The sequence below is a fragment of the Oncorhynchus kisutch genome, linkage group LG17 (genome assembly GCF_002021735.2).
Source record: "Oncorhynchus kisutch isolate 150728-3 linkage group LG17, Okis_V2, whole genome shotgun sequence".
Lineage (NCBI taxonomy): Eukaryota > Metazoa > Chordata > Actinopteri > Salmoniformes > Salmonidae > Oncorhynchus > Oncorhynchus kisutch.
The window spans coordinates 23,178,906-23,201,028 of NC_034190.2; the positions used below are offsets into that span (position 1 = coordinate 23,178,906).

Below are 22,123 nucleotides of genomic sequence, written 5' to 3' on the forward strand. Positions count from 1 at the left end.
AAGTGGCGGTCAACATCAAACATAATTTGCATGCTACTGATGGTGCCCTTTGGTAGACTCTTATGGTTATATCCTCTTCCCTGCTGTTGTCCCATCGTAGCGGTGATCATTGTGAGTCACGACGCCCGGCTCATCACTGAGACAGCCTGTCAGCTGTGGGTGGTGGAGGACCGGTCCGTCAACCAGATAGACGGAGACTTTGAGGACTACAAACGGGAGGTCCTGGAATCACTGGGGGAGACCCTGGTCCACAAGGTCAAGGAGTGACCTACCTACAGCAGAACCAGGGCTCTATTCCCTAATATAGTGCATTACTTTTGACCAGAGCACTATGGGCCCTGGTCAGATGGTACTGCACTATGTAGGGAATAGGGTGCCATTTTGAACAGACCCCAGGAGGAAATAGAAATGTAATATAACCCACTGCTGATGCTGGCTATGTCATTAGCTCAGTGCTGGGGTGCATCTTCATAGTCTAAAGTGGCTTCCTTTCCTTGATCATTCGAATACTTAGGATAGGTTTAGGCAACATCATGGCTGAAGTCAAGGAAGCCACGTTGGATTATTAAGACACACCCCTTGGTGTACTGCAGTATCCTCTCGGCCTATGAGATACATTTTCAGAACTACAAATTGCCCCACACCTGTAGATCTGATAGGATCCAGAAGTGTCTCGGGCAAGGGGGTGATTTGGAATTCAGAATTTGACTGAACAAATAGGCATGTCTCACCCATGTAACAATGGGACAGGAAGAAAGCAATATGCTGAAGTACTTACAAGAGGAAATGGCAATAGATTACCACTGGCTCCATACATGTAGAAACAGAGCTCTTAACTTGGAATAAACATACCTGTATTAAGTATTTCCTACAGACAAAAAGGCAATGAAATAAATGATTTTGCATCTTACATGTTTTTATTGTACCACTTGCTCTTTAAATACAAAACCATGGATATGAGATTAGACAGATTACTCGTGGATGGTCTATGTAGCATATACTGTAACTGAGCTGATAAATTGTAGCCTGGGAGGAGAAGGGTCTGGAATTAATCTGATGTGTTTTAGCAAGACTAGAAATATGAAAGGCAATTTAGCTTAAGGTCCAAAAACAAAACACTAACAATCTGAATACTTTGACACTCATTTGTGTTTTATGAACAAAATGTGCTCTGTCCAGAAACACCATAATTCCTCTGATACACCCTCATCAATTTCAGGTAGGTCTTTCTTGTCTATTTCAAATATGCCTTATAGGTCTTCTTGACTTTAGCCACTTCAGTCTCGTCTGGCTGTATGGTGTGGTACCACCGGTACCAAGGATCACCAGAGGTAATGGTGGGGGGAGGAGGGGTTGAGCCCACCGCGTCATGGCAGTTGGAGTAGTCCTCTCCTGAGAAGTCCACATGAGGAACCTGGAAGGGTAGAAGCCCTGGAAAAAATATGGACAATGTACTGTAGAGAACTACATTTCTGTTTTGGTGGCCTTGTCACAAAAATGCGATTCTCGATTATTACTGTAGAGCTCTAGCATTCTGCTCCTTAGTCACAAGAGGCTGAACTTACCATGGTCTCTTGCAGTGCCAATTGCCTGATTGAGCTGCTTTTGCTGTTTCTGACACACTCCTGGATAAAAATGTAGATGGAGATAATATAAAATGTGGCACTTTGGTTACCTGAAACCTTGCAAACGGTTGTTTACTTTATGGAGAAATGTTTATCACTGAAACACCTATTGGCAGCCTCACTTTCAAGTGTCAACTGTGTTAGTCAATCAAATAACATATTTAGATAACACCTGCTGAATTCAGCATGGATGATTCATAGAATTGTATACATATTAGGTAAATTGAACATATCTTACCTGTCCGTGTGGAGTCATAGACGATGCCTGTATTTGGACTGATGAACTGTTGCAGTAGCTTCACGTTCTACTGGAAGACAATGGGCCATTGATTAACAAACAAAATTGAATAGCCTGTTAAGTCAACTGAACAAAACCAATCAACTGTAATTAATCTTCAATCGCTCACAATGCGTGTGTGTTCCATGAGTGAGACCAGACCTGATAGTTAATGATGACATTGGAGTCTCGACAGATTGGACAGGGGTTCCCACATATCTTGTCTCCTCTCTGAAAATGAAACAAAGTGTTGAGGTTGCAGTCACATCTGTTTAGTGGAGAATATAATATGGAGTTATAGAGCAGACAGCATCATGGAAGACATCCTCTAATCATCTGTGCACACCCCAAAGCCTGGGCAATAGCTCGGCGAACTGTCACAAGTATCAGTCAAGGTTACACGTACAATGCAAGTCTTGCGCGTCTTCTGAGGAGGAATACCTCCTTTGTGGTTCCTCCTGTAGTCAGACCACACTGGACTGGTTCCATAGAGCGCTATGTACTCTAGAAATAGGAGAGGTGGATGGACACATTTATAGATCAACAGAAATGAATTCCACTAATCCTGGACTACTTGCATGGAGATTCTCCATTGAGCATACTTAGTCTGGGTATGCAGAACCATCCCTTTAAAAAAGTGTGTAGAGTAGACATTCAAATTCTAATCTCCATACCTTCGCTCTCCAGGTAGTCCCATGGTCTGTCCTTGTAGCGGGCAAGCGCCTCCCCGGCATCACTGGGGATCTCGGGTGAGGCTGCAGTGCAGAGAGTGAGGCTGGACTGCACACCTGGAAACACAGCCCGGGTCCAAAGCCTGACAGGTAAACTCTTTGGAAGATAGAAACCAAACAAATACTGTCAGTCAAGTATGAAACTCGCAAATACAGTGTACTGTACAAGACAATACTGCATATAATTTTGCATAGACTGGTTCTGTGAAACATATGACTGGGGTTGTATTGGATGATGCACAAGTATGTTTCCAACTAGCTGTAACGTTAGCTGGCTATTGAACTACCGACAGTAGTTCGATCACTGTTTCGTGATCTGACTAACGTATTTGAAGGTGTGCAGCAAAAGTCCTAGCTTTTGCTTACCTGACACACTATAGAAAATAATTGTGAAGTACCTTATTCTGCCGAATATTCTGTAAAAGCAAAGGGGTCACGCGGCATAAAATTCTTCCAATGCCTCGTATGGATGCTGCCATTTTGACGTTCACAGCTGAGAGGGTTGAAAGTTTACAGGTGAAATGTGAAGTAGCACATTATTTATTTGTGCATGACCAAAGAAACTCATTTTGGACTTCAATGAATCTATTGTGATTTTTACATCATTATTAATTTCGTCATTTTAAATTTAAGAGCAAGGTTTTGATAAGTGTCCGCGGGTGTGGCAGGCAACGTGCTCGAGTGCGTCGCAGCCATTTTGTAGAAATATTACAATCGAAATTATACCCAAATGTGATATTATAACTAAGAACAAGTAACATATTTTGCGAGTTATCACTGATAGTGATTCAAATTTGTTCTGATAAGCAACAATAGACTTGAGGCGTGAAAGAAATTGAAATGAGAATGTGCAAGGCCCTCTTTCTGTCCTTGATGGACAATGAAGGTCGTTCTACAACAGCGCGTGACCAAAAACTCCATTTTGTTACCATGAAAACCCCAGAAGGCGCATGCTCGACACGCGTATGACGTCAAAAACGTCACAGGGTATAAATACCAAGTCCCTCCCTTTCTAGTTCATTCCTGGATTTGTTCTGAGGTGAGTAACGTCTAAAGAAACAGTGCTATTTTGAACAAAAAACTACTGCGCAATTATTCATTTTGACCATAATCCATCATAAGAAACCTCTTCCAAGATTCAGGTTTGTATGAACACAGAAAATAAGTGAATCTATCTTAAATGTCTTTTTCGTTTTGTGTGCTCTTTTTCAGGTCTTTTGTCTCTGAAGAGTGACCGTCGAGGACTTTGAACATCCTAATTCAATAATCTATTTTTTTCTTCAAGTAATGGACATTTGATTACTATTTTTGCCTCCAGTTTGTTCCAGAAGGAAAAGCTAGTTTTTAGCTACCACAACCCTGCCCATAAAACCAGTTTTTCCAGCCATAAGATTGTTAACGTTAAAACATGACGGTTAACGATTTAAAACTGATGTAACAAGATATCTGTTGCTGTAAAGCACAATATAATATAGTTACCCGAGACGCTGAGGAGAGGTATTTATAGTAAGTGTTGATTTTCAAACCAATCTGAATCTAACGTTAAATTCATTAAATGAGAAATCGTTTAGTCGCAACTAATGTAGTCTAGGTCCGCTGGCTGGTCTCCGTGCGGGGCTGCTGTTTCCATTAGCGAATCTAACGCGTTAGTTTATGAGCTCACACAGGAAAGTGCGGAGTGGAAACGCTCTGTTTCTTTGTGTGTGAGACGGATCAACATAAACTGTATAACAAATGTTTAATTTAAGCATAAGCAATCTATTCATAAAGATTGCCGTAGGTTAAAGGGATATTTTTCTCCCTCTGCTAAATTGATAAAGAGATCCTTGGAATTTACACTTACCGCAATCTATACATAAAGATTGCTTAGATTGAGGATTACGGATTTCACTGGAAAAATTGGTCATTTGTGGTTATTGTTTTTTACGCATGACATTGTATCGTCGATATCGTTAGAGCGGGACATTTCCCCAGGTGTCCGATATTTATACGGCAATCTGAGGATAAAGATTGCAGGATGGAAATGCTCATTCGAAATATTGTACAAGGCAGACTGGTTTCGTTGGAATTACATCAAAATGGCGAGGTAGTTGTCTTTTCAGAACACTCGAGGCAGTAATGTATGTTTTTCTGGAGCGACAGGAGTTGACTTCCCTGAATAGCGGAACGAGTTTCGTCTCGATGTAGCCGTTGTGGTTCGCCACCGTTAGTTATTTTGTATAGGTAGTAAATGATCTTCCGGCGCTGCTAATGTGATAGTAGGCTAACTGTTGTGGCGATGTAGCTGGCATACATTGTTCTTTATGTTCTCGAGACTGGCAGCCACGAAGCAGTTAACAAAAGAGGGCAGGGCCTGGATGTAGTTTCGATGGATCACGGGTTAGCTCCCCCTAACCAGAACTAGTCATTGAACAGGATCTTTATTCTAGTGCTAGGGTAGGGCGTGCAATACAACGACTGATGCAGAGCTTGTCTTAAAAGGGCTACCTGCTGCATGATATTCTTATATAACCATCATGAACATTGTGTGGGTGAATGAAAGGCATATTCAAATTCATTAAGTTGATTATCTACAGGCTGTTCTTTCCCAATTTATTTTATATTTTACTCCATAGGACAAATATATGTATTTTATTTAATGGTGATTGTCAACCATGGATAAGAACATTGTTATGTAAACAAAAAAATCACTGGTGTAGGCAGGGCTTTGAGCTATTGTGACAGAAGTATTTGTTACATTCTAGCTAAATGATAACAGGTGTTACTGTTTTCAACTGCATTGCTATATATTTCAGTAAATACACCAAAGCCATTTTATGTGTGTATGAACATTAATTTACTTGACATCTATTCCCCTGTTGAATTGTTCTTTACTAAGCTCATGTCTTCCCAATAACTTCTTTCTATTGACGTGAGTGTGTAACAGTTGTGACATTTTCAGGAGTTGTGTGTTATCTCCCGTGTTGTGGAGTTCTGAGACTATATAAAACTTCTACTACAACAGTTAAACGGGTAAGACAACTGATTTCCTCACATGACATTTCAAAATGAAATACTTGGATATTATCCATGTAATACTTGGATACAGTAATTCAAAGTATATGATAATGAACATAGTCCAACCATATTATAATGAGCTTTAAAATATTAACATATAAGCATTCAGTTATGCATTGAACAACGAGGGGGAAAGCATGTTGATAGCCTCAGTCCTGCCCCTACTCTAAAATGTTATTATGATTTACGCATAGATTGATCATTTGAACAAGGCTAAGCAAAAATTCAAGTAATATTTTGCAGCGATGGTTTAGTGGAGATTATTTTGCGTTTTTTACGTAGAGGATCCACTGGATCCCCAACTGATCTCAGTTTACTAGTGTTCCTATATGGGTCTGTACGGTAATGATGTCAGTAGCACAGGTTCATTCTTGTTATTTTAACCACCCACTTGTACTAGAGCCAGTCTCCTGCTCAGTTTAAGCATAACATTTCAAATATATACATTTTTATTTAACTAGGCAAGTCAGTTAAGAACAAATTCTTATTTACAACATATTTTTACCTGGTCAGCTCTGGGATTTGATCTAGCAACCTTTCAGTTGGCCCAACGCTCTAACCACTAGGTGCAGCAGGTATATTAATAGCTGACTTAAATGACAAGTTAACTTTTTTTTTTTTATGTGTGAATTTCTTTTGTCCACAGTATAGACATGTAGTTGGGGGCATTGATAATGCTTCCCACAGTATAGACATGTAGTTGGGGGCATTGATAATGCTTCCCACAGTATAGACATGTAGTTGGGGGCATTGATAATGCTTCCCACAGTATAGACATGTAGTTGGGGGCATTGATAATGCTTCCCACAGTATAGACATGTAGTTGGGGGCATTGATAATGCTTCCCACAGTATAGACATGTAGTTGGGGGCATTGATAATGCTTCCCACAGTATAGACATGTAGTTGGGGGCATTGATAATGCTTCCCACAGTATAGACATGTAGTTGGGGGCATTGATAATGCTTCCCACAGTATAGACATGTAGTTGGGGGCATTGATAATGCTTCCCACAGTATAGACATGTAGTTGGGGGCATTGATAATGCTTCCCACAGTATAGACATGTAGTGGGGGGGGCATTGATAATGCTTCCCACAGTATAGACATGTAGTGGGGGGGGCATTGATAGTGCTTCCCACAGTATAGACATGTAGTGGGGGGGGCATTGATAGTGCTTCCCACAGTATAGACATGTAGTGGGGGGCATTAATAATGCTTCCCACAGTATAGACATGTAGTGGGGGGGCATTGATAATGCTTCAGATCAAATATTCCCTTTATTCTAATGTTAATCATAGGCAATTAACATACTGGTTCCACGCTAGTCCTGTAAACTTTAAGGGATGAATGTGTGAGATCAATCACTTAAAATACAAATACTTACAATACCAATACAAGTCACTTTTAATATTACTTTAAAATAATTATTTATACTTACAAGCACAAAGTTAAATATGTTCCTTTTTAGTGAACTGAAATTAATAGTACAGTGCCTTTGTCATAGAATAGGTGTTTTCTGTGTTCTATTCAACCAACTACTCCTTGGGTTCCTGTGCCGCCTGATACTACTGGTAAAGTGACTGCACCCTTCTCTGTTAGTGAAGGAGCTGGTCAGTCATTCCAACCACCAGTTTAGTGCACCGCCAGCCTGAAACTGAATACCGGTAGGCTTTCAGTTTGAGGGCCTTCTCTGCCTGTGTGTGTGTGTGTGCGCCTCAAGTGTTTAGCTACCAGTATGTGTCTGTTATTAGTAGAGGGGGAAGCTACCCAAAGTATTATTCACCCACACTTAACAAACACGTAGGTTGTAACATCCTCTTCCGTTACCAGGACAGCATCAGTAAAGTCTTCTAGCTTCCATAGCTCTCATCGCCTTTGGTGTTTCTAGAAAATAATGTAGGGAACTCTATAGATTCCTCAATGGGAGTATTTTTCAGAGAATGGAACAGTACAGTGCAATTATGTGTTTTACAAGTTTACAACTACCTTCCCCTCCACTGTAGTTTGTAGGCCTACTGGTTGTCATATTCAAGCCTAATCACTCATCTGTTTTTATTTGCACTTACCATGAACTTTTTTTAGATTGTACATATTGTTAAGGCAGTCGTGAATGTAAGGTGTTGTTGAAACTTGTTTGTAATGTTTTAACAATCTGTTGAATAAAGCAGTTACATGAATATATTGCTGCCATTGGGGGAAGTCCTCATGAATATATTGCTGCCATTGGGGGAAGTCCTCATGAATATATTGCTGCCATTGGGGGAAGTCCTCATGAATATATTGCTGCCATTGGGGGAAGTCCTCATGAATATATTGCTGCCATTGGGGGAAGTCCTCATGAATATATTGCTGCCATTGGGGGAAGTCCTCATGAATATATTGCTGCCATTGGGGGAAGTCCTCATGAATATATTGCTGCCATTGGGGGAAGTCCTCATGAATATATTGCTGCCATTGGGGGAAGTCCTCATGAATATATTGCTGCCATTGGGGGAAGTCCTCATGAACCTGTTCTAAACTGCAGCCTAACCTGTCATTTTCTAATGTGTTGTGTTGAACTGACTCCTTGCCTATTTCCTCCCGCTCGCTCTCTGTGTTCTATTGAATTACTGACACAGAAAATGAAATAGCAGCATGACCTATAAGCAATCTTTTTATTAGGCTATACCCAGCTGTCTTAGAGGAAGCCTTACAGCAGCTCCTGAGAACAGAGACAGTAGGTCCCGTCTGTCCTCCCTTCTCCCTCCGCTATGAGGATAATCCACACAACTGACAGATCCAGCCATCAAGAGAGAAATAAATGCAAATATTTGAAGTATGAGGCGGTAGATCAGTCAGTGAGTCATGGTGTTCACTGCCGTATGGAATTTGGAATGCGAAAGCAGCACTGAGGCTGAACACTACATTTGGAGGGGTTAGCTGGGAATGTCACTACCCCCCCTGTTTTGACAGATTTCAGTGTGACTAAAGATCTAGCAATGTGGGTGATTTGACATGGGCCCCTGTGGTGGTGTTCTTGGCTTTGTGGATAGCAGGGAACTGCGGCCTGTTTTCAGTCGTGTGGTAGAGAGGAGTTTGGAAAGGTCTTGTGGTTTAGTACCTATGTTGAATTGTCTGTAAGCCGGCTTTTGCTTTGTGCAGGATCTAGAGAACAGATGGTGTCTGTTCCAAGGAGCTCTCCCCAAAACAAAGTGTAATCTGACATGCCTGGAAGAAGCATGCAGTGCAAACATCACTTTCGCTGCATATTAAAAGAGATAACGATGACTGTTTAGTAAGCGCCAAAGTTGTAAGGCGATCTCCTGTATATTAAGTGTGTATATCTGTTCCTCGCTCAGAGCAGAGATGGCGGTGGGCCCAGTGGACCCCAGAGAGGTCCTGAAGGGAGTAGAGAACCTTCTGGGGAAAGATGGAGAGCTCCGCAGCCTGGAGGGAGTCACCAAAGTCTTCAGGTAATTAACACACTTAATTACACACTTAATTACACATTTTTTAAATAATTGATGGTGTGCTTTTGGTCTCATTTATTTTTTACTGTTTAGTGTTTTTCATAATTTTTACATCATTTTGAGTTGCGAGTGTGGACTGTAATGGCAGCGTTGTCCATCTCCTATCTTTTGTTCTGATTGTCAGCTTCCTTCATGGTCTTTTTCTCCACAGTCTCATGAAGGCCTCTCACAAGATGGTGAGCAGGTGTATGTACCTGAATATCCTACTACAAACCAAGTCCCACGACATTCTCAACCGGTAAGATCTTCTCCCATCTTTTGTTCTTAATTGATCAACCTTATTGGCTTATGGTCTGGCTGGCTTGTTTAGTTACTTCACTAGGGAGCTTTCTCTGCCACTGTGCTGCGTCTTGTTCTTTGGTGGGTTGGGTGTCTATGCCGGGTTACTGTAAAGCACTTTGACAAATCCGTTGTAAAAACTGGAAATTTAAACAGAATTTGATTGACTGTCCCTTCTCTTTGTCCAGGTTTATCCGAGTGGGAGGCTACAAGCTGCTGAATACGTGGCTGACCTACTCCAAGACTAGCACAAACACCCCCCTGTTACAGCTCATCCTGCTAACGCTGCAGAAACTGCCCCTCACTGTAGACCACCTGAAACAGAACAACACTGCCAAGCTGGTCAAGCAGCTCAGCAAGACTGGAGAGACTGAGGGTATGTTTTTATACAACTTTCTTTGCCCTGGTGTTTCCACCCTCTCTAATACACTGAGCTGACTAATTGACCTCTGTGGGGAAATGATTTAGCATTTTATTTGTAACTCGCTTTCTCACAAACCCAAGGCCAAGACAATAGAGTTCCATAGTGGTGGTATCTGTGCAGTAGATGTCAATTGTTGAGTGATAGTGTCTGAGGTTGATGTGTATCTAATGGTGTCTGTCTGTCTCTCAGAGCTGAGGAAGCTGTCCGCTGGGCTGGTGGATGGCTGGATGGCTACCATCCGCTCCCAGAGTGTCTCCACCACCTCTCCTGCAGGTAACTCTCCTCCCTCCCTTAATGCTCTCCATTGTTCCTTCTTTTCCCCTCTTTCTCTCACATTCACGTTCAACTTCGGACCCTAGTCCTGTGTGGCTCAGTTGATAGTGCATGGCGCCTGCGATACCAAGATTGTGGGTTCGATTCCCTCGCGGGACCAGTATGAAAAAATACAAAAATGTATGCACTCACTACTCTGTCGCTCTGGATAAGAGCGTCTGATAAATGATTGAAATGTCAACATGTTTCTAACTCTCCTCTTCACTGTCATCTCTTCATGTTTACGTAACTCCCCCGTCTCTCTTTCTCTCAGATAAGAAGCGTAAGAAGGAGGAGGGGAAAGTGCCAGTCCGAGAGGTGAAGGCAGCTGATGGAGGGAAGGCAGCGGAGGAGGAGAGGAAGAGGGAGAAGCCCAAAGCTCACGCTCCCAGCCATGCTAAGATCCGCTCCATAGGTACACGACACTCACACTCTGTCCTCGCAATTTATCACAAAAAAGTTTTTCATTTACAAAAGATGATTTTGTGTATACGCTTATTGTCCTTCAGTAGAAAACAGGCCACAGTAATATGCAAATCTGACAAAGTCCTTCTGTTTCTGACTGTGGAAATGAAGCTCCTGCTAGGGCTGAAGTGCTAGATGTAATGACTTGACCCTGTCCTGTGTGTTGTCTTCCAGGCCTGGAGATGGATGCTCCCACCCCTATCCTGGTCAAGAAGCCCCCCGTGGCCCTCCAGCTGGGGGACAAGTACAATATCAAACCTGCCCAAGTCCTCAAGAGACCCAGGTATACTACACAATAACATCCATGTCCACATTGTGTATAGGTGTCACCATCCTACGGCTTACCAGCCAATAACAGGATAAAAATTGCACAACCACAGAATAACACCACGGCTCAGTGCTGCCTCATTGTGGGTTAATCTCGAGTACTGATCAAACCTGTCTTTGGCAGATGTATTTGCCATTTGTAATGAATATATTGGAATTATTACTCATTCAAACTGTCATAATAAAAACACAACATTTTCTTATCTCTCTCTACCTGTCTGGGTCCTAAAGGAGGGAAACCTAACCCGTGATTCTCTTGTCTCTCCACCAGTTTTGGTCCTCTGGACGCTCCCCCTGTGGAGAAGAAGTACAAACCACTCAACACCACTCCTAACCAGACCAAGGAGATCAAAGTGAAGATCATCCCAGCACAACGTAAGTCCTCAACAGAAACAAGTATGTACCCTTCTTTTTGACCTGTTCACTGCATTTACTAGGTTAGATCTAACCCCTCAACAAGTAGATTAGGCTACATCTGACCCCTCAACAAGTAGATTAGGCTACATCTGACCCCTCAACAAGTAGATTAGGCTACATCTGACCCCTCAACAAGTAGATTAGGCTACATCTGACCCCTCGACAAGTAGATTAGGCTACATCTGACTCCTCAACAAGTAGATTAGGCTACATCTGACCCCTCAACAAGTAGATTAGGCTACATCTGACCCCTCAACAAGTAGATTAGGCTACATCTGACCCCTCAACAAGTAGATTAGGCTACATCTGACCCCTCAACAAGTAGATATCAGGGTTGAGGTCAATTCCTCTTTACTTCAGTGAGTTGAAAGTGAATTTCCCATTCTAGGTGTCCTCAGTACTTCTCTATGAGAAAATGTTTGAATTTAAATGTCAGTTTTCTTACTGACTTGAAAAGGAATTGACCTCAACCCTGGTAGATACCCACACACTGTTGTATATGTTCCCCTACACTATATTTATTATATTGCAAGGTTTCAACTGGAAGGCCTTCTTGAAACCTTGCAGTAAACTACAAGGGAGCTTACCGTTTCAGAGCATAAACAAACATTTCTGTTTCTTTCACATGCCATGTGTTTTGTGCCCTACTCCTCAGAAAAAAAGTGTGCTGTGCATCGAACACACTTTTAAACCAATCTCCCCCTCAACTACCACAGCATTATGTTGACTGTTATTGATGTCACTAAGAGACCCTCCTTTCTCTCTACAGCCCTTGAGGGTACAGGCTTCCTGGATGCCCTAAACTCCGCCCCCGTGCCTGGCATCAAGATTAAGAAGAAGAAAGGGAAGGAAGGTAGAGACCCCAAAGCTGTCTCTCCCACATCGAACAAGGTAGACAGACAGACAACTCCTCTCTCAACCACATGAATCTATGGAAGGCTGTGCAAATGGAATTGAGTATTCATCCATCTCTTTCTCTGTACCTCTCTCCTCCTCTCAGCCGTGTCAATTCGAGGGTAAACTCCCCTACCTGTCGCCTCAGGGCGGTGCCAAACCCTTGTCCCCAGAGACCCAGACGGCCTCCACCACCCCTCCCCACGAGGTCCCTGTAGACCTGGAGCAGCCTGGGACGCCGGTCCCTGCTGACGACCCCGAGGCCATGGACACAGGCAGCGAGAAGCCCAACGCCCTGGCGGAGCCCCGCGGTGAAGAGGACAGTCAGCTGACCAAGAAGGGCAAGAAGAAGAAGAGCGTGCGCTGGGCCGAGGAGGAGCAGCTCAAAGAGTACTTCTACTTCGACCTGGACGAGACCGAGAGAGGTGAGAGAACAAAAACTAACGGTAACTTCAATTCAATTTTTTTGGTCGGTGTTGTTTGTAATTGCACGTCAAACTGTGGTTGTATAGTCAAACTAGGTAGTTGTCAATACAGTAGCTAGCATCTACTCTTCACTAAGTTCTGTTAAGAGTCTTTGGACAGGGATGTGATTATTTAAAAATAAATAATAAATAATAATAATAATAATTGTAATTTATCCTCAAGATAAAATAAATATATAAATGAAATGCATCCCCTTCTCCTGATCACATCCATGCTGGGTGCCATGGCTAACTCTCTCCTCCTTCTCCACCTCTCTCACCTTCCTCCTTTTTTCCTTCTCTTCCCTCTATCCCCCTCTCCAGTCAACGTCAACAAGATCAAGGACTTTGGCGAGGCGGCGAAGCGCGAGATGATGATGGACCGCCACACGTTTGAGATGGCGAGACGCCTGTCCCACGACTCCATGGAGGAGCGGGTACCTTGGAGCCTCCCGAGGCCCCTGGCCCTCACCGGCCCCCTGGTCAACGCTGGGGCCAACAGCACAGAGAGACTCACACAGAGGGACCGTGAGACTGGCATCCTGCAGGAGATTTTCCTCACCAAGGAGAGGTACGTATTCACAGAGAGAGAGAGCAGTATGGCTTAAAATTATATGGATTTCTATAGCCTAGTGGGTTACCAGGTGCTCAAAGTGCCTCGCATTGTATTGGGGAAACTCACCTCCTCTCTCCTCCTCAGTGTTCCTGACAGCCCCCATGAACCAGAGCCTGAGGCCTACGAACCCATGCCTCCACGCCTCATACCTTTGGACGAGGTGAGATGACCCCTTTTCTGTCAATCACTTTGGTGCAGTTCTAAAAATGTGTTCAACTCCAATGAATGCCCAACCAAAGGGTTTTGAGCATAAAATAAGAAGCATTACAAGTGTTATCAGTTTTGGCTTTTGTTTCGAAGAGTTTTGCATCTGAAAAAAGCGCCAGAGTGATTGAAAAAGAACCTATAGTATATAGAACACACACAATGTTCCAAACATCCTCTGTGTCCAGTGCTCTAACTTTCTCCTGTCCAGGACTCCACCATGATGGAGCCCATGGACACGTCGTCCCAGCCTGGCTCTGGCGTGGGCCCCGGGGGGGTGGAGGCCTCCAAGCTGCCACCCGTCCTCGCCAACCTCATGGGAAACCTGGGGGCCAACAACCTGTTGGGCAACCTGGGTAACCTAGGCAACCTCGCCCAGGGCACGCCTGGTGCCCCCGCTGCCCCCTCCGTAAACGTACAGGAGCTACTCACCTCCATCATGGTAGGGGGGAGAGAGATTTTTTTTAAATGTCAAAACATTAACTAATCCTGTTTTGACATTATGATCGGATTAATGCATTGCGTACTGCAACTGTTTTAAACAACTTCTGGAAGCCCTGGAGAAGCCCTGTAACCAGTGGATCTGTGATGTTTATTTTATTCCGTCTTCCTCCCTCTCTCTCCTGTAGGGAGCTAGTGGTGGCCAGTCTACTGAGGACCTGATCAAGCAGCCAGACTTCTCTGAGAAGATCAAACAGCTGCTGGGCTCTCTACAGCAGAACCAGGGCCCCCCCACTGGCCCCCCGCCTGGAGGTACACACACACCTTTACAACACACAACACCTTCAGTTCTCTCACACTTATTCAAGCCAACAAACCAAGTATTCTTCAATTTCTTGCTGCACTTAACTGTATATGACGATATGTGTGGTAGAATGATTGCTAACTTAGTATCCGTCTTTCCTCCACAGTGAGCCATGGCCTGTTGGGCCACGGTCCAGGCATGAACAACCTGCCCAACATGAACAACCTCAACATGGGCATGCCCATGAACGGAGTGGGTTTCCCTCCTGCAGGCAAGCCCCCGGGCCCCGGAGGCCCCCACTACAACCACCCCCCGCCCCCACACAACCACGGACCCCCTGGCTTCAACGCTAACCCCCGCATGATGGGGCCCCCGCCGCCCCAGGGCCACGGAGGAGACAACGGCAACTACTGGGGGGACGACTCGATGAGGGGGGGGCCACACCGGGGGGGACACTTCCACCGCGGGGGCCGAGGGAGAGGAGGGGAACAGGTGGGCTTCAGAGGGAGAGGACGTGGAGGACCTAGAGGAGGACACAACAACATGGGAGGTGAGTTGAATTGAAAGGGAATGTCCCTTCTAGTAATTCTGTTTCTATGTAAGATACCTATAGGGCCAGTCTGAAACGGTGCCCTGTATTGTCCATGTAGGGCCCCGCCCCACAGTAGTGCAATTAAAGTAAAGACCAAGTTGATTTCTGTTTGCCATCTTGTAGCCTTGATGCAGTCAGTACAGACGTTTGGTTGGCTGGCTAGTTGTGTGCCAACTCTGTTCTTTTTTTTTATAGACATGTCCAAAAGGCCAGTGTGTCGCCATTTCATGATGAAAGGAAACTGCCGTTACGAGAGCAACTGCGCTTTCTACCACCCCGGCGTCAACGGTCCTCCCCTGCCCCCCAACCACCCCGCCCACAACCAGTACAACGACCACGGGCCACAGCACGGGCACTAGACCACCCAACACACCACTGACACCAATACGTGACAATACCATTTTATCACCACTAGGTGGCAGAACTCTGAATTAAACTCTGCTGGTTTGGTTTCACCACTGGGACAAAGGTGCAGAGAGACAGATTGCCCACCAGACTAGAAAGACATGGTGAAAGACAAGCCAATAGATAGACAGACAAGGCAGTCCTGCTGCCTTAACAATTGCTCTGCACGGGTCTGGTGATATCAATGTGTGCAGGTCTGTTGAAGAAGCAGTTCTGCTACTGTTCTCCTTCTGTGTAACTGGGACTTTGATATGAGGACTCCCCAGTAGCAGAGGAAGATACTGAATGTACAGGGCAGAATCAGACATGGCTCTACTACTTCCTTTTCTTCTCCACACACCAACCTAAGATGTCCACCAAGAAATGCTCAACTTCCTACATCCATTTGTTTGCCCTGCTCGCTCAAACTCCCTCGATCAGGGATAGAGGACATTGCTTGTACGCAAGAATACACACACACACACACACTCATGCCCCGGCTTTGGAAAGTATAGGTACTGCTATAGCTGTGAGATGATCATTCATATGTTGATGTAGATGTTTTATTGTGATCATTTTTAACACTGTTGGTTCAGGTTGATGATGTACAGTAACCACACACTATGACTACTCTGGTTGCTGTCTGTCACTGTCCCATATAGCCTATCAGCTATCCCTGACTTATGCACTAATCTCCTATATATTTATCTGATAGTGATTTATCAGCACTGAGCTAAGAGGTGAGGGTACATTACAGTTCATGTAATGATCAAGGTAGAAAATCAATAGAAACATCTCCAGCATCTCCCCAGTATTAAGTCAGACTTCTTTAAGCTAAATGATCCTTCCATCATTCTGCTCTGTAGTTGTGTAGTGCCATCCCTGCCCTGGGTGTCCCTATTGGCCCACGTTCCTCAGACAGACAGGATCTGTAGCCAACCTTCAGCTCCTGAATGAGTCTAAGCCCCGCCCTCTCTCCTGAATGAATGTTGCACTGTGTTCTACTGTGGTCCCTGGAGTTTTCAAACTGTAGTCAGACGTGGCCAAATGACAATGCTCAGTACACCATTTTAAAAGCTATTTATGGCCAAATGTGCTTAAAGAAAAACATGCCACTTTTTCTACCGTAGGATTTCAACAGAAAAGACAATGAATGTAAAGGTGACCAAATAATAAGAATATTGTTTGATGATATTTGCAAAGTTCCCCATAGGCAAGAGTTATCAGTGAGGAAGTACTTTAAAAAGAAGGACCTAACTATAATGTATAATGTCCCTCCATCCCCACCACACTGCTTGTGCTGTGTTCTACTATCTAGCTCTAAAAAAGACCTGACTCCAACATTTCCCCTCCACAACAAATGGATGAAACAGTATTGAGAAGAGAACATTTAACAGAACCGCCCCTAGATGTTTGGCCTATGCACTGAACCAACGCTGCCTGCAGGCTACATGTTGTTTTCTACTGGTGGACGTTAGTGGTCTGCATATCACAGGAAAAGGAACAACAGGGCCAAGTGTTGCTTGATTTGACTGAGCCTTTTCACCAAGAAGGGTACATAACAGTGAATGAGTGTTTTCCTTTCTGAGGTTCAGTTCAGGAAACCTCTGATTATATTTCATCAGCTTTATAACATGTACCACTGAGCGAATCTTGTCTTTCATGTGACATCATGATGGTCAAATGTCCCTCTGTATGCCACGTGACAAACACAGTCCCATATTAGTGTTTCTCCACACACACACACACACACACACAACTGTGTTGGCTTCAGTTGGGTGACGCGTGTTCAGTCCGTGTTCTATGTCCAACGGGGTAAAACTATGGAATCATTCTCTGGGTCAACTAATTCAAAGTGTTTTCTGTGAAAACAGTGGCCTTCATGTCTCTTGTGGGACTAGAATCATGTGTTTGGTTGGATTTATTGTGTGTTTATTTTGATACGATTGAGTTGGATCTCTCCAAAATGAGGTCCGTTTTGTTTTGTTAGATATGTATGTATCCATGTGTCTGTGAATGCATACACGCATTCATACACATATGTACATACGAGTATTTTGTACATGTCTTAATAAATGTGCTAAAATTAATATCTGGGTTGCTCTGTGTTATTTTGAGGCGTGAATATGTCGTCCATTAACGGTTTTGTTTCAAGTTCTTATCTAACAAGTGTTTCGGTATTGAATGGAATTCTTATCTCAGTTTCTTTTGAAGATGACTGCCATTATTTAAATGTTTTCGTATTTGGATATCAATGAATGTTCCAGATGGTCAGAAGACCTATAAAGGAACATATACAAGTTTCAGGGGAACTTTAAACTTTCTTAAGCGTCATTAAACACATTACACATCCTAATCCAAGCTCCTACATCCTATGACGATGGTAGTGTACGGAAGATCCGTGTTCCCAGGGCGAGGCTAGTGACAGGTGGCTCAGGTTGCTGACAACTCAATGTGTGATCAGGAGTGGCTTTAACCGTGCCCTCCACTGCAAATATTGACTTGGGGAAAACACACGAAGGAACGGAGAGAAGGATAGACAGTGTCTCAGGAGCTAAGGACACATCAGCATTCTGAGAGGGAAGTAAGGGAGAGAGGGTTAAGGACACCTCAGCATTCTGAGAGGGAAGTCAGGGAGAGAGGGTTAAGGACAGCTCAGCATTCTGAGAGGGAAGTAAGGGAGAGAGGGTTAAGGACAGCTCAGCACTCCGCTGCTCCAACATCCACACTGGAATTCATGTCGGCCTGAGTTTATCTGCTGCGATAAACGACATAGACCTATCCTTCTGCATTTCACATGCTCTTATCCAGATCTATAGCTGCAAGTAAAACCCTCAAAGTAGCAACTGTTTGAACAACAGGTACACTGATTTGTGTCAAGAACTGCAACGCTGCTGGGTTTTTCATGCTCAACAGCTTCCCTTGTGTATCAAGAATGGTCCACCACCCAAAGGGCATCCAGTCAACTTGACACAACTGTGGTAAGAATTGGAGTCAACATGAACCAGCATCCCTGTGGAACGCTTTTGTCTCCTTGTAGAGTCCATGCCCCGACGAATTGAAGCTGTTCTGAGGGCAAAAGGGGGGTGCAACTCAATATTCTGAAAGTATCTTTAATATTTGTACATTCAGTGTGTAAGTAAACCAATCATATCCATGTTAAAAAGACTGAGTGGATAAAGCAATCGGAGGTGTAGTAGTAGTTGAAGAGGCCAGTCTGTCTGGATGGAGACTTGAACAAAGCCACCATTGATCTTGGTGTTGGTCTGATCACATTACCCTTGGTCTGTGCATGGGGTCGGATGGAGGGGGGGTTGTGCCGTCAGAAGCCCTGTGAGAGAGAGGGCTCAGTAAGGGCACCAGTATAACCACTCTCAATTCATAGGCATCATTGTCTAGGCACTTCCTGGTTCCTTAAACAAACCCAACCATTACTTAAGTAACCCTTTCAGGTAGTCAAAATGACCTCGTGGCTTCATGAGTGTCATGTTATGTCAAACAGTTTCTATGTTAAACAGTTTTGTTATGTTGCAGTCTTCTGTAACACATATATAGCGTAATATTGGGATGCAAACTCAACATTAAATAGATTTCAACTCTATACCTGACATGGTACAAGTGTCTTCTTTTTCTAAGCCCATAACCATGTGTGTGAGGTGTATACTTTTGTTTCAAAATAGATTCTGTATGACCTTGATTTTGCCCACTGCAGTAAAAGGTTAATGAGACCAACAGAGAGAATCAATGTGGCAGTTTTTCTTAGGCAATACAGCTGGAGAGTTATTTAGTAACTTAGCAGGAGAGAGTGAAAGCTGTAAGGGGTAATCAAGCTGTAGTTCCTATGGTGTAGGGGCATGAATCCCCCCCCCCCCAAAAAAAATTAAAGTAAACAGGCCTCTGAGTAGAGGCAGTACAATGCACATTTCACAGCACAATGCTGATTTCTACATGTGTATGGCACCGTAAAGACAGAATATAGGATATATTTAGTTTAAGAAAGCAAAACTGACTCCAGAATATTATGTTACGAAGTCTTGCTATAATGAATACTGAACAAAACTATAAATGCATCACACAACAATTTCAAATATTTTACTGAGTTACAGTTCAACGTGATCAAGACAAAGGAGATGATTGTGGACTGCAGGAAAAGGAGGACCGAGCACACCCCCATTGTCATCGACGGGGCTGTAGTGGAGCAGGTTGAGAGCTTCAAGTTCCTTGTGTCCACATCACCAACAAACTAACATGGTCCAAGCAGACCAAGACAGTCGTGAAGAGGGCACGACAAAACCTATTCCCCCTCAGGAGACTGAAAAGATTTGGCATGGGTCCTCAGATCCTCAAAACGTTAATCTGCACATCTTATCACTCCGGTGTTAATTGCTATATTGTAATTACTTTGCCACCATGGCCTATTTATTGCCTTACCTCTCTTATCTTACCTTATTTACACATGCTGTATATAGATTTTACTACTGTATTATTGACTGTATGTTTTGTTAATTCCATGTGTAACTCTGTGTTGTTGTTTGTGTCGAACTGCTTTGCTTTATCTTGGCCAGGTCGCAGTTGTAAATGATAACTTGTTCTCAACTGGCCTACCTGGTTAAATTATGGAGAAATAAACCTAAACTGACCTCTGCCTGCCCTGACCCTGAGACTGTTCTGTACCTTTTGACTCTGATCTGGATTACTGACCTCTGCCTGCCCTGACCCTGAGACTGTTCTGTACCTTTTGACTCTGATCTGGATTACTGACCTCTGCCTGCCCTGACCCTGAGACTGTTCTGTACCTTTTGACTCTGATCTGGATTACTGACCTCTGCCTGCCCTGACCCTGAGACTGTTCTGTACCCTTTGACTCTGAGCTGGATTACTGACCTCTGCCTGCCCTGACCCTGAGACTGTTCTGTACCTTTTGACTCTGATCTGGATTACTGACCTCTGCCTGCCCTGACCCTGAGACTGTTCTGTACCCTTTGACTCTGAGCTGGATTACTGACCTCTCCCTGCCCTGACCCTGAGACTGTTCTGTACCCTTTGACTCTGAGCTGGATTACTGACCTCTGCCTGCCCTGACCCTGAGACTGTTCTGTACCTTTTGACTCTGATCTGGATTACTGACCTCTGCCTGCCCTGACCCTGAGACTGTTCTGTACCCTTTGACTCTGAGCTGGATTACTGACCTCTCCCTGCCCTGACCCTGAGACTGTTCTGTACCTTTTGACTCTGATCTGGATTACTGACCTCTGCCTGCCCTGACCCTGAGACTGTTCTGTACCCTTTGACTCTGATCTGGATTACTGACCTCTGCCTGCCCCTGACCTGTCGTTTTGCCTGCCCCCTGTTCTAGTAATACACTTTCATTACTTCAACACTGTCTGCATCTGGGTCTTCCCTAAAACATGATAAGAACACCATGTTGGTGCACAATCACCCTTTACATCACTACAAACAGTTGATCCAATATTACACTAAAAGTACAAACACCAAAGGGGAGGTTCACACATTCAATCTTTCTGTGCTTCTGATGCCCTAAACTGTCATCACTTGACATGGACTACAATTAGTTTAGAGAATGTGTCTAAAACACATTCTAAAACACTCCACACCAACTCATATTACATCATAATCCCATTCTGAATGATGTCTCTGCACAATAAGAGGTTCCACTGTGCCCTAAATCCATGTTTGCATGATTGTGTTTACAACGAGATGCAAATATGGATTTATGGGACACTAGACATTTTTTTCACCATTTGAGCAGAGACATCATTCAGAATGAGATTCTGATGTAATCAGATTCATATTACGTCCGATCTTTTCCCCCACTGTCCCATAAATACATATTTGCATCATTCAAACATGAATTTATGGCACAGCAGAACATCTTTGAAAAATAAAATTGGGCAGAGACATCATTCAGAATGGGATTGTGATGTAATATGAGTTGGTGTGGAGTGTTTTAGAATGTTTTAGAATGTGTTTTAGAATGTGTTTTAGAATGTTTTAGAATGTGTTTTAGAATGTTTTAGAATGTTTTAGAATGTGTTTTAGAATGTTTTAGAATGTGTTTTAGAATGTGTTTTAGAATGTTTTAGAATGTGTTTTAGAATGTTTTAGAATGTGTTTTAGAATGTGTTTTAGAATGTTTTAGAATGTGTTTTAGAATGTGTTTTAGAATGTTTTAGAATGTGTTTTAGAATGTGTTTTAGAATGTGTTTTAGAATGTGTTTTAGACACATTTTCATATTTTCCTACAGCCAATTTTCTCTAACGAAACAAAATGGTTTGGGGGATCAACTACAAGCACAGAAAGAGTGAAAATAAGGCCACGTAAAAATGGATGAACTTCCCCCTTCAAGCCTATTAAAGGTTTTTGTTTACTTTAGGAAAGTTAATTTATTGAGAATGATGTCAATCTCACGGATCTGACCTGAACCAATCATGAACTGACTAGTAGCCCCGATATCAGATTCCTCGATTTAATGCTGACTTGTCCTTGGATCTGAACCAACTATTATGATTCAACAGTTCCATTACACATTCTTCGTGTAAAACTCCATGAAAACGTACATGACAACACTATCATATCCAACTCAGGGCAAACATTTTAACCAGGCTTAATATGTCTTTAAAAGCCTGTGTCCGATAGCGATGGAAGGGAGAGAAAGTGAAAGTTCTAGAATCCATTACGCTGCCTACCTCCACAGTCCACACACATTCAATCAGAGCTGCTTACCTACACAGTAGACACACATTCAATCAGAGCTGTAGGAGGAGAGAGGGAGAGGTGA

The 22,123-nt window shown here is 43.4% G+C and overlaps 3 protein-coding genes across 8 annotated transcripts in view; 2 read left to right on the plus strand and 1 right to left on the minus strand.

Moving 5' to 3' along the window:
• The window catches only part of LOC109907356 (ATP-binding cassette sub-family F member 1), a 32,194-nt gene extending 31,284 nt beyond the window's left edge, over positions 1-910 (plus strand). For all 3 annotated transcript variants that reach the window (XM_031793384.1, XM_031793386.1, XM_031793385.1), the window contains one exon: positions 101-910. In XM_031793384.1, coding sequence (XP_031649244.1) covers positions 101-267 — 167 coding nt within the window. In that variant the 3' untranslated portion in view covers positions 268-910. The remainder of the gene's footprint in view (positions 1-100) is intronic.
• On the minus strand, positions 896-7,876 carry mrps18b (mitochondrial ribosomal protein S18B). Its single transcript, XM_020505278.2, has 7 exons — positions 3,032-7,876; positions 2,577-2,730; positions 2,309-2,406; positions 2,065-2,133; positions 1,864-1,930; positions 1,566-1,625; positions 896-1,431 (listed from the first exon to the last, which is right to left on the minus strand). Exons 1-7 carry the CDS (start codon positions 3,110-3,112, stop codon positions 1,235-1,237), a joined length of 726 nt encoding a protein of 241 aa, XP_020360867.1. The 5' UTR covers positions 3,113-7,876; the 3' UTR covers positions 896-1,234.
• Positions 3,844-17,413, plus strand: ppp1r10 (protein phosphatase 1, regulatory subunit 10). Of its 4 annotated transcripts, none has more exons than XM_031793390.1 (16): positions 3,844-4,139; positions 9,030-9,143; positions 9,352-9,438; positions 9,668-9,855; positions 10,093-10,176; positions 10,490-10,630; positions 10,855-10,963; positions 11,279-11,382; positions 12,194-12,315; positions 12,425-12,764; positions 13,107-13,353; positions 13,483-13,558; positions 13,814-14,044; positions 14,232-14,355; positions 14,514-14,897; positions 15,135-17,413. In XM_031793390.1, exons 2-16 carry the CDS (start codon positions 9,037-9,039, stop codon positions 15,296-15,298), a joined length of 2,508 nt encoding a protein of 835 aa, XP_031649250.1. In that variant the 5' UTR covers positions 3,844-4,139; positions 9,030-9,036; the 3' UTR covers positions 15,299-17,413. The 4 variants fall into 4 exon arrangements, with proteins under 4 accessions (XP_031649250.1, XP_031649251.1, XP_031649248.1 ...); XM_031793391.1 differs by having other exon boundaries at positions 12,425-12,743; XM_031793388.1 differs by having other exon boundaries at positions 3,864-4,139; positions 11,279-11,403; positions 12,425-12,743.
• Positions 17,414-22,123: the final 4,710 nt, after the last annotated feature.